General features: G+C 44.2%; 1 protein-coding gene across 1 annotated transcript in view; it reads left to right on the top strand.

The window, feature by feature from the left end:
- fras1 (Fraser extracellular matrix complex subunit 1) overlaps positions 1 to 17826 on the top strand; it is a 180688-nt gene that overhangs the window by 51565 nt on the left and 111297 nt on the right. The window contains 3 exon segments of the mRNA XM_034595438.1: positions 10086 to 10193; positions 13906 to 13998; positions 16072 to 16231. Of these exon segments, the coding sequence (XP_034451329.1) occupies positions 10086 to 10193; positions 13906 to 13998; positions 16072 to 16231 (361 nt within the window).

The following is a 17826-nucleotide window of genomic DNA, read 5'->3' as shown; positions in this document are numbered from 1 at the left end:
TTGAGAGGACGATGGCTCACAGAGCCGAACCCAGAGGTTAACTGTGTATAACAGTTTATAAAGCAGCTACTTTAACTTTGTGCCGCCCGTGTTTAAAGTTAATCCTTGGCTGGGAATGTGCAACCTGAGTCTGGTCAGTAGCCAGGGTGCATGTTAGATGGAGTGCCAGCCCGTAATCCTGCCAACAGCACATCGGCCTTTCCCCCTTCTCCTCTGTGTGGCGGCTCTGAGGTTTCAGGAAACATTACCCAGCTGCTATTTCTCGGAGCAGGATTTCAGTTGTGTTGCAGCGTTCGGCTCGCGCAGCTGCCCCCCCCCCAAACCAAAATCTGGTTACAGATTCATAAGATCCGCTGCACGAAATCAGAGGCGTCAAAATGGGTCAGAAATCATTTGTTAATATTTTAGCCGAGTGGCATTTTTTCCCACGTTGCTGTGCGGTGGAACGCAGTGATTCAGAAACTTGCTCAGCCTTGAATCCCTGGTCGACCACTGCATTACTGTTACACGACTTTCAACATGCCTGAGTGGAGAATTATCAAAAGCTGCGTTCATGTGCATTTGACTGCGAGGGCCAACTCCCCTTAACGCAGCTTCAGTGGGTAAAACAAAAGCCTGCTCCCAAAGCCACCTACCTATATGAATGATTTACCTTTTGTTTTGTTAAGCTGAAGCCGTTGTTGTGTTCCCGGAGCCGCAGATCGCCGGCTGCCAACATGTCGGGTGTGGGAGGTGAAACACGTGAGACCACACGGTGCGACTCGGCTGCTGGGAGCAGGAGCCGCAAACTGGGAGCTGGTTCTTTGGACTTGTAAAGCAGGTCGACGGTTGTACAACACGGCTTCAACATCAAGTCTTTTCAGAGGAATGTAAATGAGTTTTGTCAGAACCCCCCCGAAAACTAGATAATGAATGAGGCAGCTTCTGCAAAAACGTGCAAAACAAAAGAAAACAACCCTCTCAGATTGGATGCATTATGTATCACCACAGGCCTGTGAGAGGAAATACAAGATTTACCTTCTGTACTTTCTCTTCCCCTCTTCCACTTTTTTGTTTCCTCCTGCAGCACAGCCATCGCATAAAAATAGTTTGATGATACACACCTCTACGCTATCAAGCATATGTTTCTGAGCTAAATTGCTGAATTAATCATCTCCTCAAACATATCGTCGCCTCGCTCCTGAGGTATATTCACGCGGCGGCTCGGTCTCACACAACAGGCTTTTTTATTTTTCCATTTGTGACCGTGTGGCCTCGGCGCTGATTTCCCGCTTCGTGGCGGACCCCGGCTCTTTGGGCCGCCTGCCTGATGATCCAGAACCCATTACGTGCTCGATGCTGATATTTGGATGCAGGAGCGATAGCGGGCGAGCGGCAGACAGCTGGATTTATGGGCACTGGGAGGCAAACGATCAGCCAGTCATTTGTCATCTCTCACCAGCAGGGCCTCTAATTGGACTGGAGGCTTGGTGGGAGAGCTGAATCAATGGGCTAAGTCACAACTTTTAAACTCAGCCTTTCCCTCCAGACGAATGTGTGCGGCTTTTAACACAACAATGCTGAACCCACACAGCGTCCTGCTTTCCATGCGGACTCCTCGGCTGCTAAATGAGCTCGTGCTGGTCAGATGATTGATAACACACCGGAGGATCGTGGTAGTCGAGGCACCGGGAGTCGCATCCTCACTCTTTGAATATTTGCTCTGAATATTTGCCAGCGCATTGATTAAATCAGGCTTTTTGGCCCGAGCGCGTGACACTCCTTCAGCCGGGCGGCTCCGTAACCTCGCTTGTTTTCACAGCTTGCCTCGCGAGGAATTAGCATATAATCACTCGGCCGGCATTGAAGGAAGTTGCGGGGCAAAGCAATTAAACGGCGGCAAATGAATACATTTGAATTCATTTGGGAGAAAGGGAGCGGCACAGCTGCCCTCTCCGAAAATTGGAAACGTTAACACCCCCGGTCGTACAGGAGCCTCAGAGTGATGAGGAGGCAGCGGTAATGAGAGAGTGGACGAGCTATGTGAAGTAACTTGTTTGTGTTTTGTCAGGTCAGCGCTGTGCTGTGGCTCAGGATTATAATATATCTAAAAATATGAAACAGGAAGTCGTGCTGCATTTCTCCTCTGCTCGTTCTTTTGTTATCAAGAATACATCAAAGAGCTTTCCTCAGGCGTCCTTTGTTCTCGTGGTTACAACTTTCTTTCTTTCAGTTTCAGTAACGTAATTTATGCTTTTATTAGAACTAAGGGACCTTTCACACCGACCTCTTTTTAGTCCAGGGTCCAGCTTGTTTGCAGAGTGAATATTTTTTCTCCCAGATAGTTCAGACTTTCAGACCAATCACAGGAAGTAGAGACGTCATTAAACAGTAGAAGAAGAAGTAAAAGCGGAGGAAGCAGCTGCAGCTCTTCACCTCCGGGCGATATACTGTTTGAATGATGAGGACGTTCATTAGGTGCATTTGAAGTAGTGTGGAATCCTGCACCTGAAGTTAGGCTGATGCTGATAGTAGTACCACGATGATATCACCATGGCAACAGAATGAACAGCTTTCATTCGTTTTCTCAAACTGATGAAGAAATGTGAAATATTATTAAATCACATCTCAAAAACCTTTTGATTTACGTTTACGACAGAAAACTCAGAGTTCTAGATATTTTTCCAGATGTGCTGCTCAGAACTTCCAGGTGTTATTCTGTGACAAAATGTTAAAACTCCTCTGGTTGGTGAGCTGCTCCTCCACTGAGCTGCTCCTCCACTGAGCTGCTCCTCCTCTGAGCTGCTCCTCCACTGAGCTGCTCCTCCACTGAGCTGCTCCTCCTCTGAGCTGCTCCTCCACTGAGCTGCTCCTCCTGACTCTTTCTGATGCCGTCACATCGTTCTAATGTTCAGAGACCCTCAGAGAAAACGAGTGGGAACGGTTTGAAAGAGCACAACGAGGTGAGCTGCCCTGTAATTGAAAACCTAACCTGTCCCTCTGCAACACTGCGTCCTGGTTGACAGTGTTTCCTGCAGCTGTGGACTCTGGTCTCTGAACCCCCCCCCCCCCAAAAGCATCACTGAGTCATTATAAACATGGAAAACAACCAAAAGTGAAGCCAAAACATCTTAATGGCCCCCTGGTGGCCGCCTGCAGTATGGATCCTAAACTCCAGCCCCTCCACGTTAATTGATAGGACATGGACCAAACTAAAAAGTCAAAATAATTTTTCTTTTCACACTGTTTCTGATAAGTTTGGTCTTAACGAGTTATCTGATGTTATAGAAATGGAACAAAACATCGTGGCTGACTCGCGATTGGTCGAGCACTCGTCACAAGCTCAGCTTTCATATTCTTAATATTTGAACTTCCTTTTTGTACGATGGGAGGACGTAGGGACTCAAGGATGAACGCTAATGCTTGCGTTAGCGTGAGCGTGTACATGTAACCGCGATGTGCATGTGAGCCTTTCAAGCAGCTCTGTCAGGCTCCATTCATGTTTATGCCACATTTTAAACTATTAAAAAGTTGTTATTTCCCAAAGTGACTCGTAAAGTGTGAATAAAAGTTGGTTTTCTGTCGGACATTCAGTTTTTAAACGTTGTTTTGACGTGTCAGGTGATGTCGAACACTGCTGTTAATGTATCGGCTCAAATTGATTTGTGGTCGAATCACCCAGCTCCACTTGTTCCCTGCTACCGTTTTGAAACCTGACCCAGTTCCAGGCTGTTGTTAGAAGACGAAACACACACGTACACAGCCTCGGCGTGAGCAGGTTGATCGCCTGTAAACGTAAAGCTGTGTTGACAGCACCGGTTTCCCCCCCCCTCGTGGAGAAGCTCGAGTGCTTTCGCAGCCGCGCGGAGCAGCAGAGCTTTTTTGGCCCCGGTAAGCCATCACGGTCCCAGATTGAATTTGCCTCGGTAATAGCTTTAGTTTCTATCGGCTCCGAGCCCAATTTCAGCCCAATTACGTTGTGCTTGCCTGGCGGGCTGCCTTTCTTCACACGTCCTGCACGCAGAGAGCACAACTAGTGCAACTGACACCTCCACGAAACTGAGCCCTGTTAATGCTCCACTCCTGACTTTTGTCCTCAATTGGATTTTAATTGAATCTGCTACTTTAACCAGTGTAGGGGCCACAGAGTCCTCACCCCCCCGTCCTGTATTTATCTATTTATTGTTCCAGAGAGAATGGACTCTGAGATGCCGCCTGTGTTTTTTCTATATTTTATTTCCATTAACTCAGAGACGCCTCCCAGTGTGACCACAGTGTCCTGATGTTGTCTGCTGAACTATAATGGAGGTTAAAGCTGCACTTCTCATCACTGAACTGATAAGAACACACACACACACACACACACACACACACACACACACACACACACACACACACACACACACACACACACACACAGTACAGTACAGTATAATGAAAGAGAAGGTCACAAACAGTATCCCTGTTAGTGGTTCTCAGAGGAAATTAAATCATGAATCAAATCAATTAATTCTTAAGTGAATTAACTGAACGGTTGATATGTTGATATGGGTCAAATGTTTCAGTCACATTTTAAGCAGAAATTAAATTTCTTTGGTTTGAAAATTAAAAAATGTAACAAACCCTTTTCAAAGCTTTGTTTACAAAACTGTTCATTGATAAAATAGATAAAATAGAATGTTTTAATCCATTGAGGTGATTTTAGAGCTTTTATGTTGGTCTTATATTTTCAGCAAAATTGCATCAAGTAATCAACAGACCTTGACCTTGAACTTTTCTTGAAAACAAAGTTTTGTACATACTTGGTCCCTGACATAAAGAATTTACATATATTCAGTACAGTTAATTAGATTTCCTTAGACTAATCCACAACCTATGGCTGTTTCTTTCACTTCAATATTCACATTATTCAAGAAAATCCCTCGAGATTAACAAAGTCTAATCTTATTATTCAGACATGTCTGGGATTCAAACCGACAACCTCACCAGCCAAAGCCCCACTAGCAGTCTCTACTCTCTCTGAAAGTTATGGATCTATTTTTTCTTTATGAAACTGGAGACGTGCGGCCGTGCTGGCTGAGGCGGTTCAGTCCTAAATCACATCTGGGCCTTGATATCTTTCTCCGGGGGGCGAATGAAATCAGCCCTCGACTCCTCGGGACGTTTAATCAACGAGTCCTGCAGGTGCGGGTCTCAGCGGGTGGGTGGGGGGGGGGGGGGGCGATCTCAGTGGGAGGAGGGGATGCTGCTCTGACGAGGGGACCCGTCAGAGCAGCATGAGAGGGGAGAGGTCAGGCAATAGCTGGTCCAGATTCCACGGGGGAATCCACGTTCCCTCGCCACGGACTCCAGGTCAAACCCATTTCGGCCCGCGGTGCATTCAGGAGGTAAACAGGACGAGGCTTTGGAATTGGGTGCAGCCTCCCCGACCCCCCGGAGACCGGCGCCTAAATGGACTCGCCGCCCAAACCAGTCCGACCTGCAGCCACTTATAGAGCTAGCTGCTGCGCTAATTTTACACGCCTCTATAAAAGAAAGCCACAGGGCCATAACAGGAAACTCCTTTCTGAGGGCATACCTGCATTCACCCCCCCCCCCCGACCTCTTTACCTAATTTAAACCGAAGCAATCAACGTCTTTCATCACGTTACGTTCTTGTTTTACAAATATCCAAATATACACAAGTTATTAATATGAACACAACCACACACACACACACACACATGCAGGGATTCAGTGTAACACACAGTCGTACATGTGCAAAGATTGATTGTGAAAGGGGGCAGATGTACATTTTGACTTCTTCATTTAAAATTCAATTATTTTTCATATAATTGTTTAGATGTATATCTTAAATTTAAACATAAAACAAAAGTCCTTAGAGACTCATAATGAATCCGTACGTTATAATTGGTTTTATTGATTGATGTCATTGATTGATTATTGATTTCAAAAGGTTGAAAAATACTGTCGATGTTCGTAGAAAGGTTCGAGTGCTGCGGCTTTTTGAATTAGAGATGCTACCTTTGTGGTTTGGGGGCGGCTGCGGCTCGGGGGTAGAGAGGGTCATCCACCAGAAGGTCTGTGGTTCGAGCCCGGCTGCTCCAGTGTCCTTTGGCAAGAGCCTGAACCACAGATCCTGAGCAGTGTGTGATAAGAGCAGTACAGAGTAGTGCTGTGTGAATGTAGCTCGTACTGTAAAGTGCTTCTGAGTGGTTGTTAAGTCCAGAAAGGCTCTTTGTAGACACAGTCCATTTAGCATCCAGTGTTTGTACTCTCTCCTGTTATTGAAGAGCTGTTACAGTTTCTTCTACTTTTTTCTTTTTCAACTTTCTGAATCAGTCGTCTGTGGCCTCTGCTTGAACAGATCTTCGATGGAATCTAATATCAGCCACTTTCACGATGGAGAGAATCACTGATTAGCCTGGAGTTCCACTGTTCTGCTCCAACATTTCCCATTTATGCTTTTGCTTTGAACCTCGTCTCGAGCCATCAGATAACGGAGGGGACTGTCGCCCCTCTTGGGAGATCGGTTGGTACGGTGCCCCCCCACGCCCCTTCCCCCCCGCTCTAATGTGCGATGTCACATTTATGGATTCTCTGGAAGTTGTAATGGAAGTTCAGGAAAGGCCACGGGGGCAGATATCTGCGAACAGAGACTGGGACACTCGGCGTGACGAACTCCCTCTGTCCCGGGAATTGCTCTTTGCCGCCAGATCTCATTACCTGAGCGATGGTTCTGATCCCTGTGACGGTGTAAACGCCGCTCTGATCGAGTGCTGCTGTGAATCGGACAGAAACCCAGAGTGTGTTCTGTCCTTTCTGTGTCTGTACTTTTAGATGTGACTCAATCGGAGCCGTGGTTGTGTGTCCTTGTTTAAATGCATCGAGTGCGACAGCTGAGGCTTAAACCTGCGCCGGAGCCTCCTCTGGGCGTTCACTGCCCTCGAGGTGAAACACTTTCAATCCAACCCTGTTTGCATCTTGTCTCTGACTCTGAATTATGTTTGATTGCCCTGATTTGGGGGGGGGGGACTAACTGTCCTGTGTTCCTGACACCGCTGACCTTTGTTCCCATCAGGTTGTATTTGACTAAAGGCTTTGAGCTGTTTTCTGTATTCTGCAGCAGTTTCAGAGTAATCAGACTGTTTGTGGTTCACTTACATTGTTTAAACATTATCACTGAACATCTGTACTGATTTGTTGACCCTGTCCCTTCTGTTACCTCTGATTATAAATGGTACCTGCTCACCGTTATTATCCGTTGTTATTTCACTTTCAGGGACCAGACACATTTGTTTTCCGGGGGGGGGGGGGGGGGGGAGTGTTTCACTGTGCACAAACACGAGGTAGCCAAGTTTGAACTCAAATAAAGCATCTGATCAAACAGTGGAAAAAATACTTTTCATAACTGAAAGAAAAAAACGAGAAGCAGGATTCTTAATTAGCTTAGCTTAGCACAGATCCTGGCAGAAAAAAACACTTTCTGCTTATTTAATTAGTTCATGGTTGTTTTGGAAGCTCGGTACTGAAACTGTTCTCTGGACGGCTTCCTGGAAACCTAAAGCAGCTGTTGTGTATTCAGACATGAGCGTTGTGTAGATCTTCATAAATCTTTGGTAACTAGAGACGTTTAAAGTGTATAACTATATAATTTGGATTATTCACTTGATTTGGGAATAGACTCAGATTTAAAGAGGTTAATTTTGTATTTGTTGTATCTGTTGTGACTTTTGTCTTGTGCTTTGTTCCTCAGATTGTGTGTCAGTGTTTAATGTCGCAGCTTGAACCAAAGACCTCTTGAGAAAACATCCGCCTTCCAGTTCACAACCCCCCTTAAGTTTCTCCTGAATGTCGCCACTCAGCTCCAACGTTAATGTCGCGTGCACAAATTGCCTGTGACATGTTTTCCCTTTCGTAAAAAACTCATTACACATCTGGCCACCGCTGCGCAGAGAATACTCACCCACTAACACACGATTAAACCCACTTGACGGACACATAAATGGCTTAAACCACATTATGGGGAACATATCAACTCACACGTTCTCTGCAGGAGACGCCGTTCCCCTCAGTTGGCTGCTCTGCATAATTAGATTCTCATGCCGTGATGGCGTTCCCCCTTTTCTGTCTGTGTCTCTCCACGTGCCCCGTAGCTACGCCCACCTCTCACTGCATGACTTTCTTATGTGCTCTAATTCGATTACGACGAGGAATCATAAACAGGAAGATTACGAACGGTTCTCAATCTTCAGATTTCTACTTCAGAGTTTTGAGCAGCAAAGAGACAGTGCAGGAGAATCAGTAAAGTGTTTTAAACCAAAGATGCATTTCCTGCTCAACCTCGACTTGCCATGCTACCTACTGTTTCTCCCATTGGAACCAGTCTGATCTTATCTCGTTTCTTCACCCTGCTTTGCCATATTTGCAGATCTTATCACTTTTACTAAGAAGTAATTGAGCTTTGGTTGACAGCTACACTGGCTCCTAATTGACAGAGAACTGCTCCAGTTCCCAGTTTGTGATGTGTTATTCCCGCTTGGGGGGATTTTCTCAGGCAGGCCAGGATCTAAGGCTGCGTTTGACGCGCTATTGTCAACAAATCGTAATTACGAGTGTGACTTGAAATTCACGTCAAACATCACAAACCTCCTGCGAGACATGTTGTTTTTCTAATTAATGAAACAGAGGAAACCGCGTTGGAAGGAAAACCTGGTTGAATATGAGCCTGAAATGTTACAGTCACTATCTGTAGAGTTGTTTTTTAAAGATTGAACTGCGTCTTTGTTATGTGAATGTTTATGGTTTTTTCTTGCTGATGAACGAGACACTCCTGGTGCAGTTGATGAGTTGTCTCAGAATATAATCCGAGTGTCCATTAGTTGGAGCTGGTATTGGATGATATGAAATCAACCCACTGTATTCAGCTCCTGGCTGCAGAACCAGGACGGCACATCCAGCCACACAGACACAAATCCAAATATTCTGTGATTCCTTCCCCTGTAAATCGTCTCGAGTGCTGAAGTAGGTGTTGTGACCCGAGGCGGAAGTTTCCCGTCCATAAAGACGTCTGTTTTTTAGTTTCTGTCTCCAAAGAAGCGAAGTCTCTCCACATGTGCGACGGTCGCCTCCGGCCGTGAGGTGTCCACTCTCTGAGCACGGCTGTATATTCCCGTCATGAGAGGGTTATTAATCATCCGGCTAAATCAGATCTATGGACTGTAGGGTGATATATCTGAGTATATGCAGGCACCGGGGTATTGATTTAACTCTGGCTTTAAGCTAGCCATAAGACACTGTCAGCTCAGCGTTATGAGCTATTGACAAATATCCAGTGGTGAAATATGCAGCCGTGTGGCAAAAGGTGATCTCATGCCTTTCTGCCCCTTTTTCCCGCCTCACCTCATTGTCTTGTTGGCCGCGGCGCTCGAGGCTCTTAATCAACGCTGAAGCAGTTTCACCCGCAGCAAATAAACCTGCTGTGTTTTACAACCTTACGTTTAGAGGCTGGTAAGAGTTCAAAGTGTGAAATGATTTTCTCGTAGTCCAGCTCCCGTTTTTCTAAACTCCTGCAGTAAAACCTCAGCCGGCCTATCACGGAGCTCACAGAGCGTGTAATACAGAAATGCTGCGATGGAAACAATTCCTCTGGATGTGATTCCAACACGGTGTAGTTCTTCGTCCGTCAAGTCGTCTGTCTGTGTTCTGTTATCACGTGTTAAACTGTGGTTACTGCTCCAGTTTGAAGCCTCGGGCTTTTGCCTCCATCCAAGCGTGCATCAAAAATTCACTTTGGAAAGTTAAACATCAGAAGGAAATAATTTTGTAAATCAAAATGAGGAACATTTAACCAACTAGTAACCACAGCATGAGATTAATCTCCAGGATTATGAGGAAAAATACATTTTTGCTTATTTAACACTTTATGTCTCTGAACAGTTCACGAGGTTAATATTTAAACTGCTGTTATGAGTATGAAACAGACTGTTTACTATCCGTGTCTCAACAGAAAGATGATGTTAGGAAACCATTATGGCGAGTGAGAGAGTGTGAGAGTGAATCATCTGTTTGTCTAATGTCTCGTGTCTGTTTTGATTTTTTTACAGAACAACACATCCTGGAGTCCACAGTCCTGTCAGGAGTGCACCTGCTTCGGTGACGTGTCCATCTGCAAACCCACCCACTGCCCGAACCCCCAGTGTGACTTCCAGAAGGTGAGTCAGAGCGGGGGGGGGGGGGTTCACACACCTGCTGTCAACGCTACTCGTTAAGTAGAACTCGTCAAACTGAGAACTTTGAAAACGCTGCTCCCACGGTTTAGTTTGAAAACCCTTGTGTTGACGGGCAGAAACAGACGATTGGAAACAACTTCACAGTCACCTGCTTTTGCTTCAGTATTAAATAAGTCAGCAACCAGAGACTGGAAACTGGCGTAGCTTAGCAACAGGGCGGAAATTTTGCTAAACTGGCTAACGTAACATTTTAACATGTGATTTACTCTTCATTTAATCTGTAGCAAGTACATAAAGTATTTATTGGATGAGCCTGTGGCTTTGAAGTTAGCATACAGACTTGAGTGGTTTTGATCTTCTTACCTAAAGCTTGGGAAAAAATCTTATCAAACAGTATGATTTTATCTATTCACTTTGTGACTAGAACATTTATGGGGACAGGGATAAGTTTTAATTTCTCGCATCGGAGTGTAACATTGTTTTGATGTTTTTTGGCCACTCTACTCTGGAGCTTTCACCTCGTCGTCAGTCCAACAAATCCCTGCTCTTACTTTTTACCATCGCTGCTCCTCGTTCGTGGGATTTTCTGTAACTAAGCAACCAACTGCAGGACAAACAATCTACTTCCTATGACCAGTGAACGTGAACGGCCATGTGATGTGTTTTCAGGTGTGTTCGTATAGATGGAGCTTGTTTTTGCTTTAAAAAACGTACGTATATTCCTCCGAAGCGTGTATATCTGCTTTTAAGATCTTCTCTCAGAGCCAAACCTCCGACAGACTGAAAGTTTGGAGTTCAGCTGCGCTCATGTTTTGTCTGGTGAAGGTTTCAGACGCTTTCAGGATCTGAATGTTCAGATCCTTGTTTTTGTGATATTTTAATCTCGCTCTCACTTCTCTTCAAGGGCCCATTTAATCGCTCGTCTTTGTGATTTGGCCTTTCACCCCCCAAAAAAAACAACCAATGAGCTCACTACGATGCCGTCAAGTCTGACGATTGCACCTTTTAATTTGCCACAATGGCAACAGAAAGGAGAGTGTTAGTTCCAGACTACTTCTTTTGGCCCATTTGGATTCACAGGGACACGTTTTCAGAACTTCTTTTCACTCCATCTATCCGCCCGATCCTCCCCGTTCTTCTTCTTAAATGGGATTTAAAAGTGGAGCCTGCGGTGACGCCATCGAATCCAATCACAACCCTGAGCTAAGGCAACAATCAACGTCTAATGAATTCCACTCTGGTGTCTTGCAATCCATTGTTAATTAAAAATTAGTCCTTGTGTGCTCCCTCCTTTTATAAAAGCTCTTAAAGTGTGAGTCCCTGTCATCTATACACTGAGATAAAACTCTATCAGGGTCTTTATCATCTGTCCGGCCCTGATTCAACGGCTTTCTTTTGAAATCCGCTGCCGTTATCTACGAGCTTACTTCTCCTTGTTTCCCCTCATCTACCTCCCCTCGTCAGCTTTTCTTTAATCCACCTTAACATTTCAACAAAAGTGTCTGTAACAAGCTGCACTCTGGGTTCATCGTCTAGTGTCGAGAAATAAAGAGTAAGGCTTTAATGACGATTCCTTCAATATGTCCATTATCTTCGGGATCGTCTGTGAAATATGGAAAAACAACTGAAAACTGAAGAGAGCGAGAGGTGGCGTCTTTTAACTGCTCATTTTGTTTGACAGTCAAAAATCACAAATGACTCCAAACGATCCTTAAAATCCTTAAACCTGAGATATAGTAGATGGATTTTAAAAATGACTAAAGCTGTGCGTCAATTTCTCCACTCATTGCTTTACTTACTAACTGTTCAGGTTCCTGAGTCTCAAGAAGCAAACAGCTTCTACGTGTTGATGTATATCTTTGCCTTTTCAATTTCTCTCTTTGCATTTTTCAGTGATAATCTGGAATTTTGATTCCTGTGTCATTAATTATTTAAGACATTAGTTGTTCCAAACCAGAAATGGCTCCTCAGGAATGACATGTTGTCGTTTACAGTGAGTTTTAAAGGACACGTGATGTTTTTCAGTGTTTCTTTCCTGTAGTGTTCACATTTTTTTGTGAATGTAAAAGTTCTGCAAAGTAAAAAAGCCCAAAGTCTATGGTATAAAGAATATGAGCAGAATGTGTCTCCCATAAAACAGTAGAATTACATTAAACACAGGAGATTAACCTGAGAAATTAACAGCAAAAATGTATTAAAAAACAATGTCTTGCTGTATTATATAACTGACGTGATGGATTCTATAACACGTGAAACTCTGCTCCACAAATGAAAGGATGTTTACACCTCAGGTGTCTCTGTAGATTCTGATTCTCTTTACTTTATGCCCAGGCAGGAGAATTGGCTCGCGAACCCTCAGATTTACTGTTTACAGTTTCAGAAAAAGCACCAGACACCAACTATTTTAATTTAGCTGCAGAAGCAACGGCATTATTAGAAAACCTTGAGCCGTACCCGTGTAGCTGTGCAGCAAAACCAGTGATAAATAAACCAGAGCCCGAATCATCTCTCTTTATTTGTTGCAGTCAAATCTGAAAATTGGATCAAATTCTTGTACAGACATATTTTTTGTGATTACGTCTGAGGCAGCGGAGGAACTGAAGTAAAAAGATCAAATGTTCAGAAACACATGAGAACACGAGCCTAAACATTTTGTCATCATTATTTATGGATGTTGCGATAGATGCATTTTCTGAGATGGTGTCAAAATTCAGCCGTTCATCTTATTGTCAATTTGACAACATTACAATAATATCTAACAAACAAGTTTAACACACAAAAAAAAAAACTTTTCCTAAATCTTTTTATCGGGCCATTAAGCAGCAGAGGTTCTCGTTGGAGTTAAGTAAATTACTGGGTTGGAAAAACCTGAAAATTTTAGTTGACTTGATTTCAAGTTGTATTAATGCAAACTGCTGATTGGAAAACAATCTGATAGTCAAGTAGAGCCAGTTGTGTTAATATATATTTAATTAATATTAAAAACACAGTGTAAATTTTATATTTTTATGAGTTATTGGTGATAAATGACGATATATACAATATAAACTCTTCCTGTTTATTGATATGAACCATGGCTGCCGCAGCCTTCACTCCATGTTGTTTCCCACATTTGTTATTCATTCTTATTCATCCTGCCGACATGTAATTTGTCTCCTGCTGCTGATTCGTTGTTTCCAGGTTTTTTGTTGTTTCTCTTATCGGTTCACACAAGACATTCACAGAAGCTGATTGGAGGTTGTTTTTCGTTCGCCTCTCGTTCCTCTTTCTCCATTTTCTTCGATTCCAAATCATTTGTATTCACGAATAAACATCTGAACCGTTCCTCGGCTCTGCCTCTCGCCCTCTGCGCTCTCCCGTCTGCTTCCTGCCACACATTCCACCTCAATTAGGGCAAATAGGTAGCGTGGCTGCGTGTTGAATCTGTGTTGTAATATGTATTGTAATGCCTCCGCCTGCCTCCGCTCTGTATTCTACACGCCATGCTGGACCGATAGTCTTCATATTCTCATTTCCATTTGGGTGCTTGTGTCACATGTCGGTCAATTTCCATGGAAATAAGACTGTAATCGTCAAGGTTCTGTATTCATGCTGGTTGCAGGGAAACACATCCACTTTCTTTTTATGCCCCGGGGGCCTTTGTGTGTATCTTGCTCGTGCTCAGTGTGTATTTGTGTGTTTGTGTTTTCCATAGGGCGAGCTTTTGAGATTCCCTGCCAACAAGTGCTGTCCGGAGTGCATCTCCTCGTCCCAGGGCTCCTGCCAGCACGAGGGAATCGTCTATCAAGTAAGTGAATCTCTGTGTTTCCTGCAGCCTTTACAATAAATCATTACATTTTATCATGCACACAGATAGATGCACTGTATGTGGATCTATTTAAAAACACAGTTTATGGCCCTGGATTGTGTTTTTTTAATGACAGCCCCGCAACAATATTTCAGATATTTCATTGGCATCAGTTTCTGTGCCTGTTCCATCAGGACGATGCCTCCAAGAAATGGTTTTCCTAGTTTGCCGTGCAAGCTCTTGACATCCCGGCACAGAGCGCTGACCTTGAGGCCTTTAGGATGGAGAGGACATGCTGAACATGAACCAGAATGACGACTGTAATGGCAACACATCCTGCCGATTATTACATTTCATCACTGAGTGGTCACACGTACGTGGAAGTATCATCGAATCTTCGCCTGCCTTTCATTTCCAATCTGTGGGAGCGAGGAGGCAAATGGATTATTCATGTGCAGTTAGAGTTTGGTGAAATTAGACCTGGCGACTGTGCCTGAGGCTGCACCATAGACTCCCACTGTCCAGAAATGAAGCCAAAATATCCTGGATACCAACGCGGCAATGTTGCGTCATTGACACCACATGGAACCGGAGTTTACTCAGCAGCGACCGGGGGATGGAGCCGCAATATTAAACCAATAACAACCGGTCGCAGTTGGTCAATAGTGTCGTTTTCTCCCATTTTTCTATCATCAAAAACTAAAAACTCGTCTATTTTCACATTTCAGTTTGGTCCAAGTCCCATTCGCTTACATGGAGGAGGCGGGGTTTATGACCCGTCCAGCCGAGATGACTTGGCTTCACTTTTCGGGAGCTGTTATGTCCTCCGTCTATGAGCTATATTCATCTCTTTATTTATAAAATTATTTGAATGTGCTACTTGATTCTTGATAATTGAATAATATCTGGAGAGAAATCCTGGATTGTTCACATGTTTTCAATCCATTGTTCATGTTTTAAACATGGATTGAATCTGGTCCCTGCTCCTCTAAGGACCTGAGCCCTTCTCCTCCCTCTCTCACACAAACACAATCCCTGTCTTGTTCCTCGTCGATCGAGTCTCCTCCCTCTGGACGTTCTTTTCTCCCATTTGGACAAAACACGTCCTGGAGAGAATGGAGGATTGTTTCTTTTATCTTGGTTTGGAGATTCCAGTGTCGTTGCTCTTCAGGCTGAAGTGGCACTTCACACGGATCTGAACAACCAGGGGATAGAGGTCTGAAGAGGAGTCGTTACTGCATCTGAAGGAGCAGGGCTGACGTGACACTGCCGCTGCTCCTTCCTGAGAAAAAAACTCTGATTCTATTTGAAAAACAAAAAAAATTTGCCACATAAATCTTTTAGAAAAAGCATCAAGATGTTGAAGTAAAACCCCAAAATAATGATGTTTTTCACCGAGGTTTAAAAAGCAGGATTCACAGCCTCAGAAAATAACCTCTCTGGTTTTGACTGAAGGCGAGAACATGCTGATGTCTCATTTAGACTCAAAGAACAATACCAATCTCACACAGTGTATCCACAAGTGGATGTATAGGAGATATCTAACTTTAATTAACACCCCAGAGATGCCCGTGTGCGAGAATAGATCCCATCAATCCAGCTCTGTCAATCACAGGGAGAGCTCCTCGTGTTTTTACAACAATGCACGAAGCCTTGAAACATTTTCTCAACACTGAATAAAACGAAAGGAGAGAATTCCCGGAGGAATCGACAACAAGCTCCGTGTTTGCCTCGAACGATCGAAACCCTCAAACTGGGCGAGACTCCATCACGGTGGAATTAGTCGTGTCCACGTGTGACGGTAATGTCCTGTCACATATTCACACACACACCCCCTCGTTCTTCTTCTCCTCTTCTCCTTGGTCTCTCTCTGACACGTCCCGTCTTTTACCTCCTCCCTCCGCCGCCACTCTCGTCTGTCGTCTGTCACTCAGGCTTAGTCTTACAAAGTTGTCGTGTCCACGGAGAGCGAAACCACTTTCCTCATCCCGCACTCCCTCTCCTCCCGTGGTTGTGTTTCTGTGTCTAACTGTCTCTCTCTCTCTCTCTCTCTGTTTCTCGTGGTTCCATCAGCATGACAGCCAGTGGAGTCCCTCGCCGTGCTTGCTGTGTCTTTGCTCCAGAGGGAGTGTGTCGTGCAACGCCCGCCCCTGCCCCCCTCTCAGCTGCCCAGAGGACGAGAGCCCGTTCACTCCAGCCAGGGAGTGCTGTCCCAAGTGTGGCCGCGGTGGAGGTGAGGACTTCCCTTCCAGGAATCACACTGATTTCAGATGCAGCTGTTGCATTGCACACAAACTCCTCCTCTGACACCATCTATTTATTTCAATTAACCACATTAAATCATCTTTTCTTTTGCTGACTTCCAGGATTTTTTTCTAGATTGGACGTAAGCCTGGATTTTAATGTGTGAATTCAGTGCTTTTAAAACGTTCGACCTTGTCAGATTCAGAATTAACAAACTGTGGAAATGAAGCTACTGGAAATGTAATGATTCTAAACGTTCAGTCTATTAATGTGACAACTCCAACTCCCATAACTTTACTAATGTAAGAAAACACATTTTTAATTTCCCTTTAACACACATCACAAAATGATTTAATATCTAGAGTGAGGGCAACGTGTATACTTGATAAATATTACACATAGACTGTTTCTAAGGATGGACAACACATCCCTACTTCCTGCCACTGTCCAGAAACGAAGCCAGAATATCTCAGTCATGAATCAGTTGCTCCTCTTTCTGGAAAATATCTATATGACTCATATGAGAATACGAGGTAGTGGATCATCGTACAGAGAATTCACAGTGTGCCAGTGTTGATGACGTTTCTAACATGGACGCACAAACTGAAAGAAATAGAAAGAGGAGCCGTGCAGAATCTGAATGAGAAAGCTTTATTGTCATTGCACAAAATAGTACAATGAAATTAGTTGTGCAGGACCTGAAATACGATCTATACACACACACATCCCCTCACACACATCTGTCCACATTCATAAACAATAAATGATAGTCAAACAGATAAACCAGCATAATAAGAGCATCCTATCAACGAGGAGATGCTGATGAAGACGAGTTTATACGAACGCGGCTTGCGTGTTGCCGTGCTGGTCCTGGACAGTGAACCTCCGCTGCATCACAGCACTGAACCGCTTCCTTTGTGTTGTGGAAACATGTAATTTATCATTTTTTCCGAAGCTCATCTATGAAACCATGCTTATTAAATTAGGTCCAGAGGTTGGATTCCGATGCCCTCGAGGTGTAAACATCCACACTGAACTGCAATTAAAATGCAAATTTCTCCAGTGCAGTTCTTCGCCAGGTGCCTTAAAATGCTTTTAATACATTTGCGTGAGGGATGTTTTCAGGGTTGCACTGATAATTACTCCTGCCGTTACACATAATCTCTGGGTTTTTCATATTGCTACTGGATATTAATTACAGCTCGTTGTGACTTCTCATCTCACTGAACGTAAAGTGTTGTGGGTATTTTTCCAAAAGTACAAGCAATTTAGACATTAGCAGTATCTCCTCGGGGGGGGGGACACTTTTGTCCTTTTTGTCAGACAGGAAGTTGTCATGCCAGACCCTGAGTTTACAGCGTGCACAGCGGAGCAGCTGCAGCGGACTGATAGGTTCATCTCGACTGGGATGATGTCTTGGAGGTTCTGTGATGCATCTCAGTGATTAGCTGCTAATTAGTGACTGTAAATCAATGTGTGTGGGCAAACTGTGTCGGCTCATTACCTGACACCCGCTCTCACTGTTTACATGTTCTGTGTGTGTGTGTGTGTGTGTGTGTGTGTGTGTGTGTGTGTGTGTGTGTG

This window comes from Hippoglossus hippoglossus, chromosome 9 (assembly GCF_009819705.1).
Source record: "Hippoglossus hippoglossus isolate fHipHip1 chromosome 9, fHipHip1.pri, whole genome shotgun sequence".
Lineage (NCBI taxonomy): Eukaryota > Metazoa > Chordata > Actinopteri > Pleuronectiformes > Pleuronectidae > Hippoglossus > Hippoglossus hippoglossus.
This window is presented reverse-complemented; position numbering and strand designations above follow the sequence as displayed.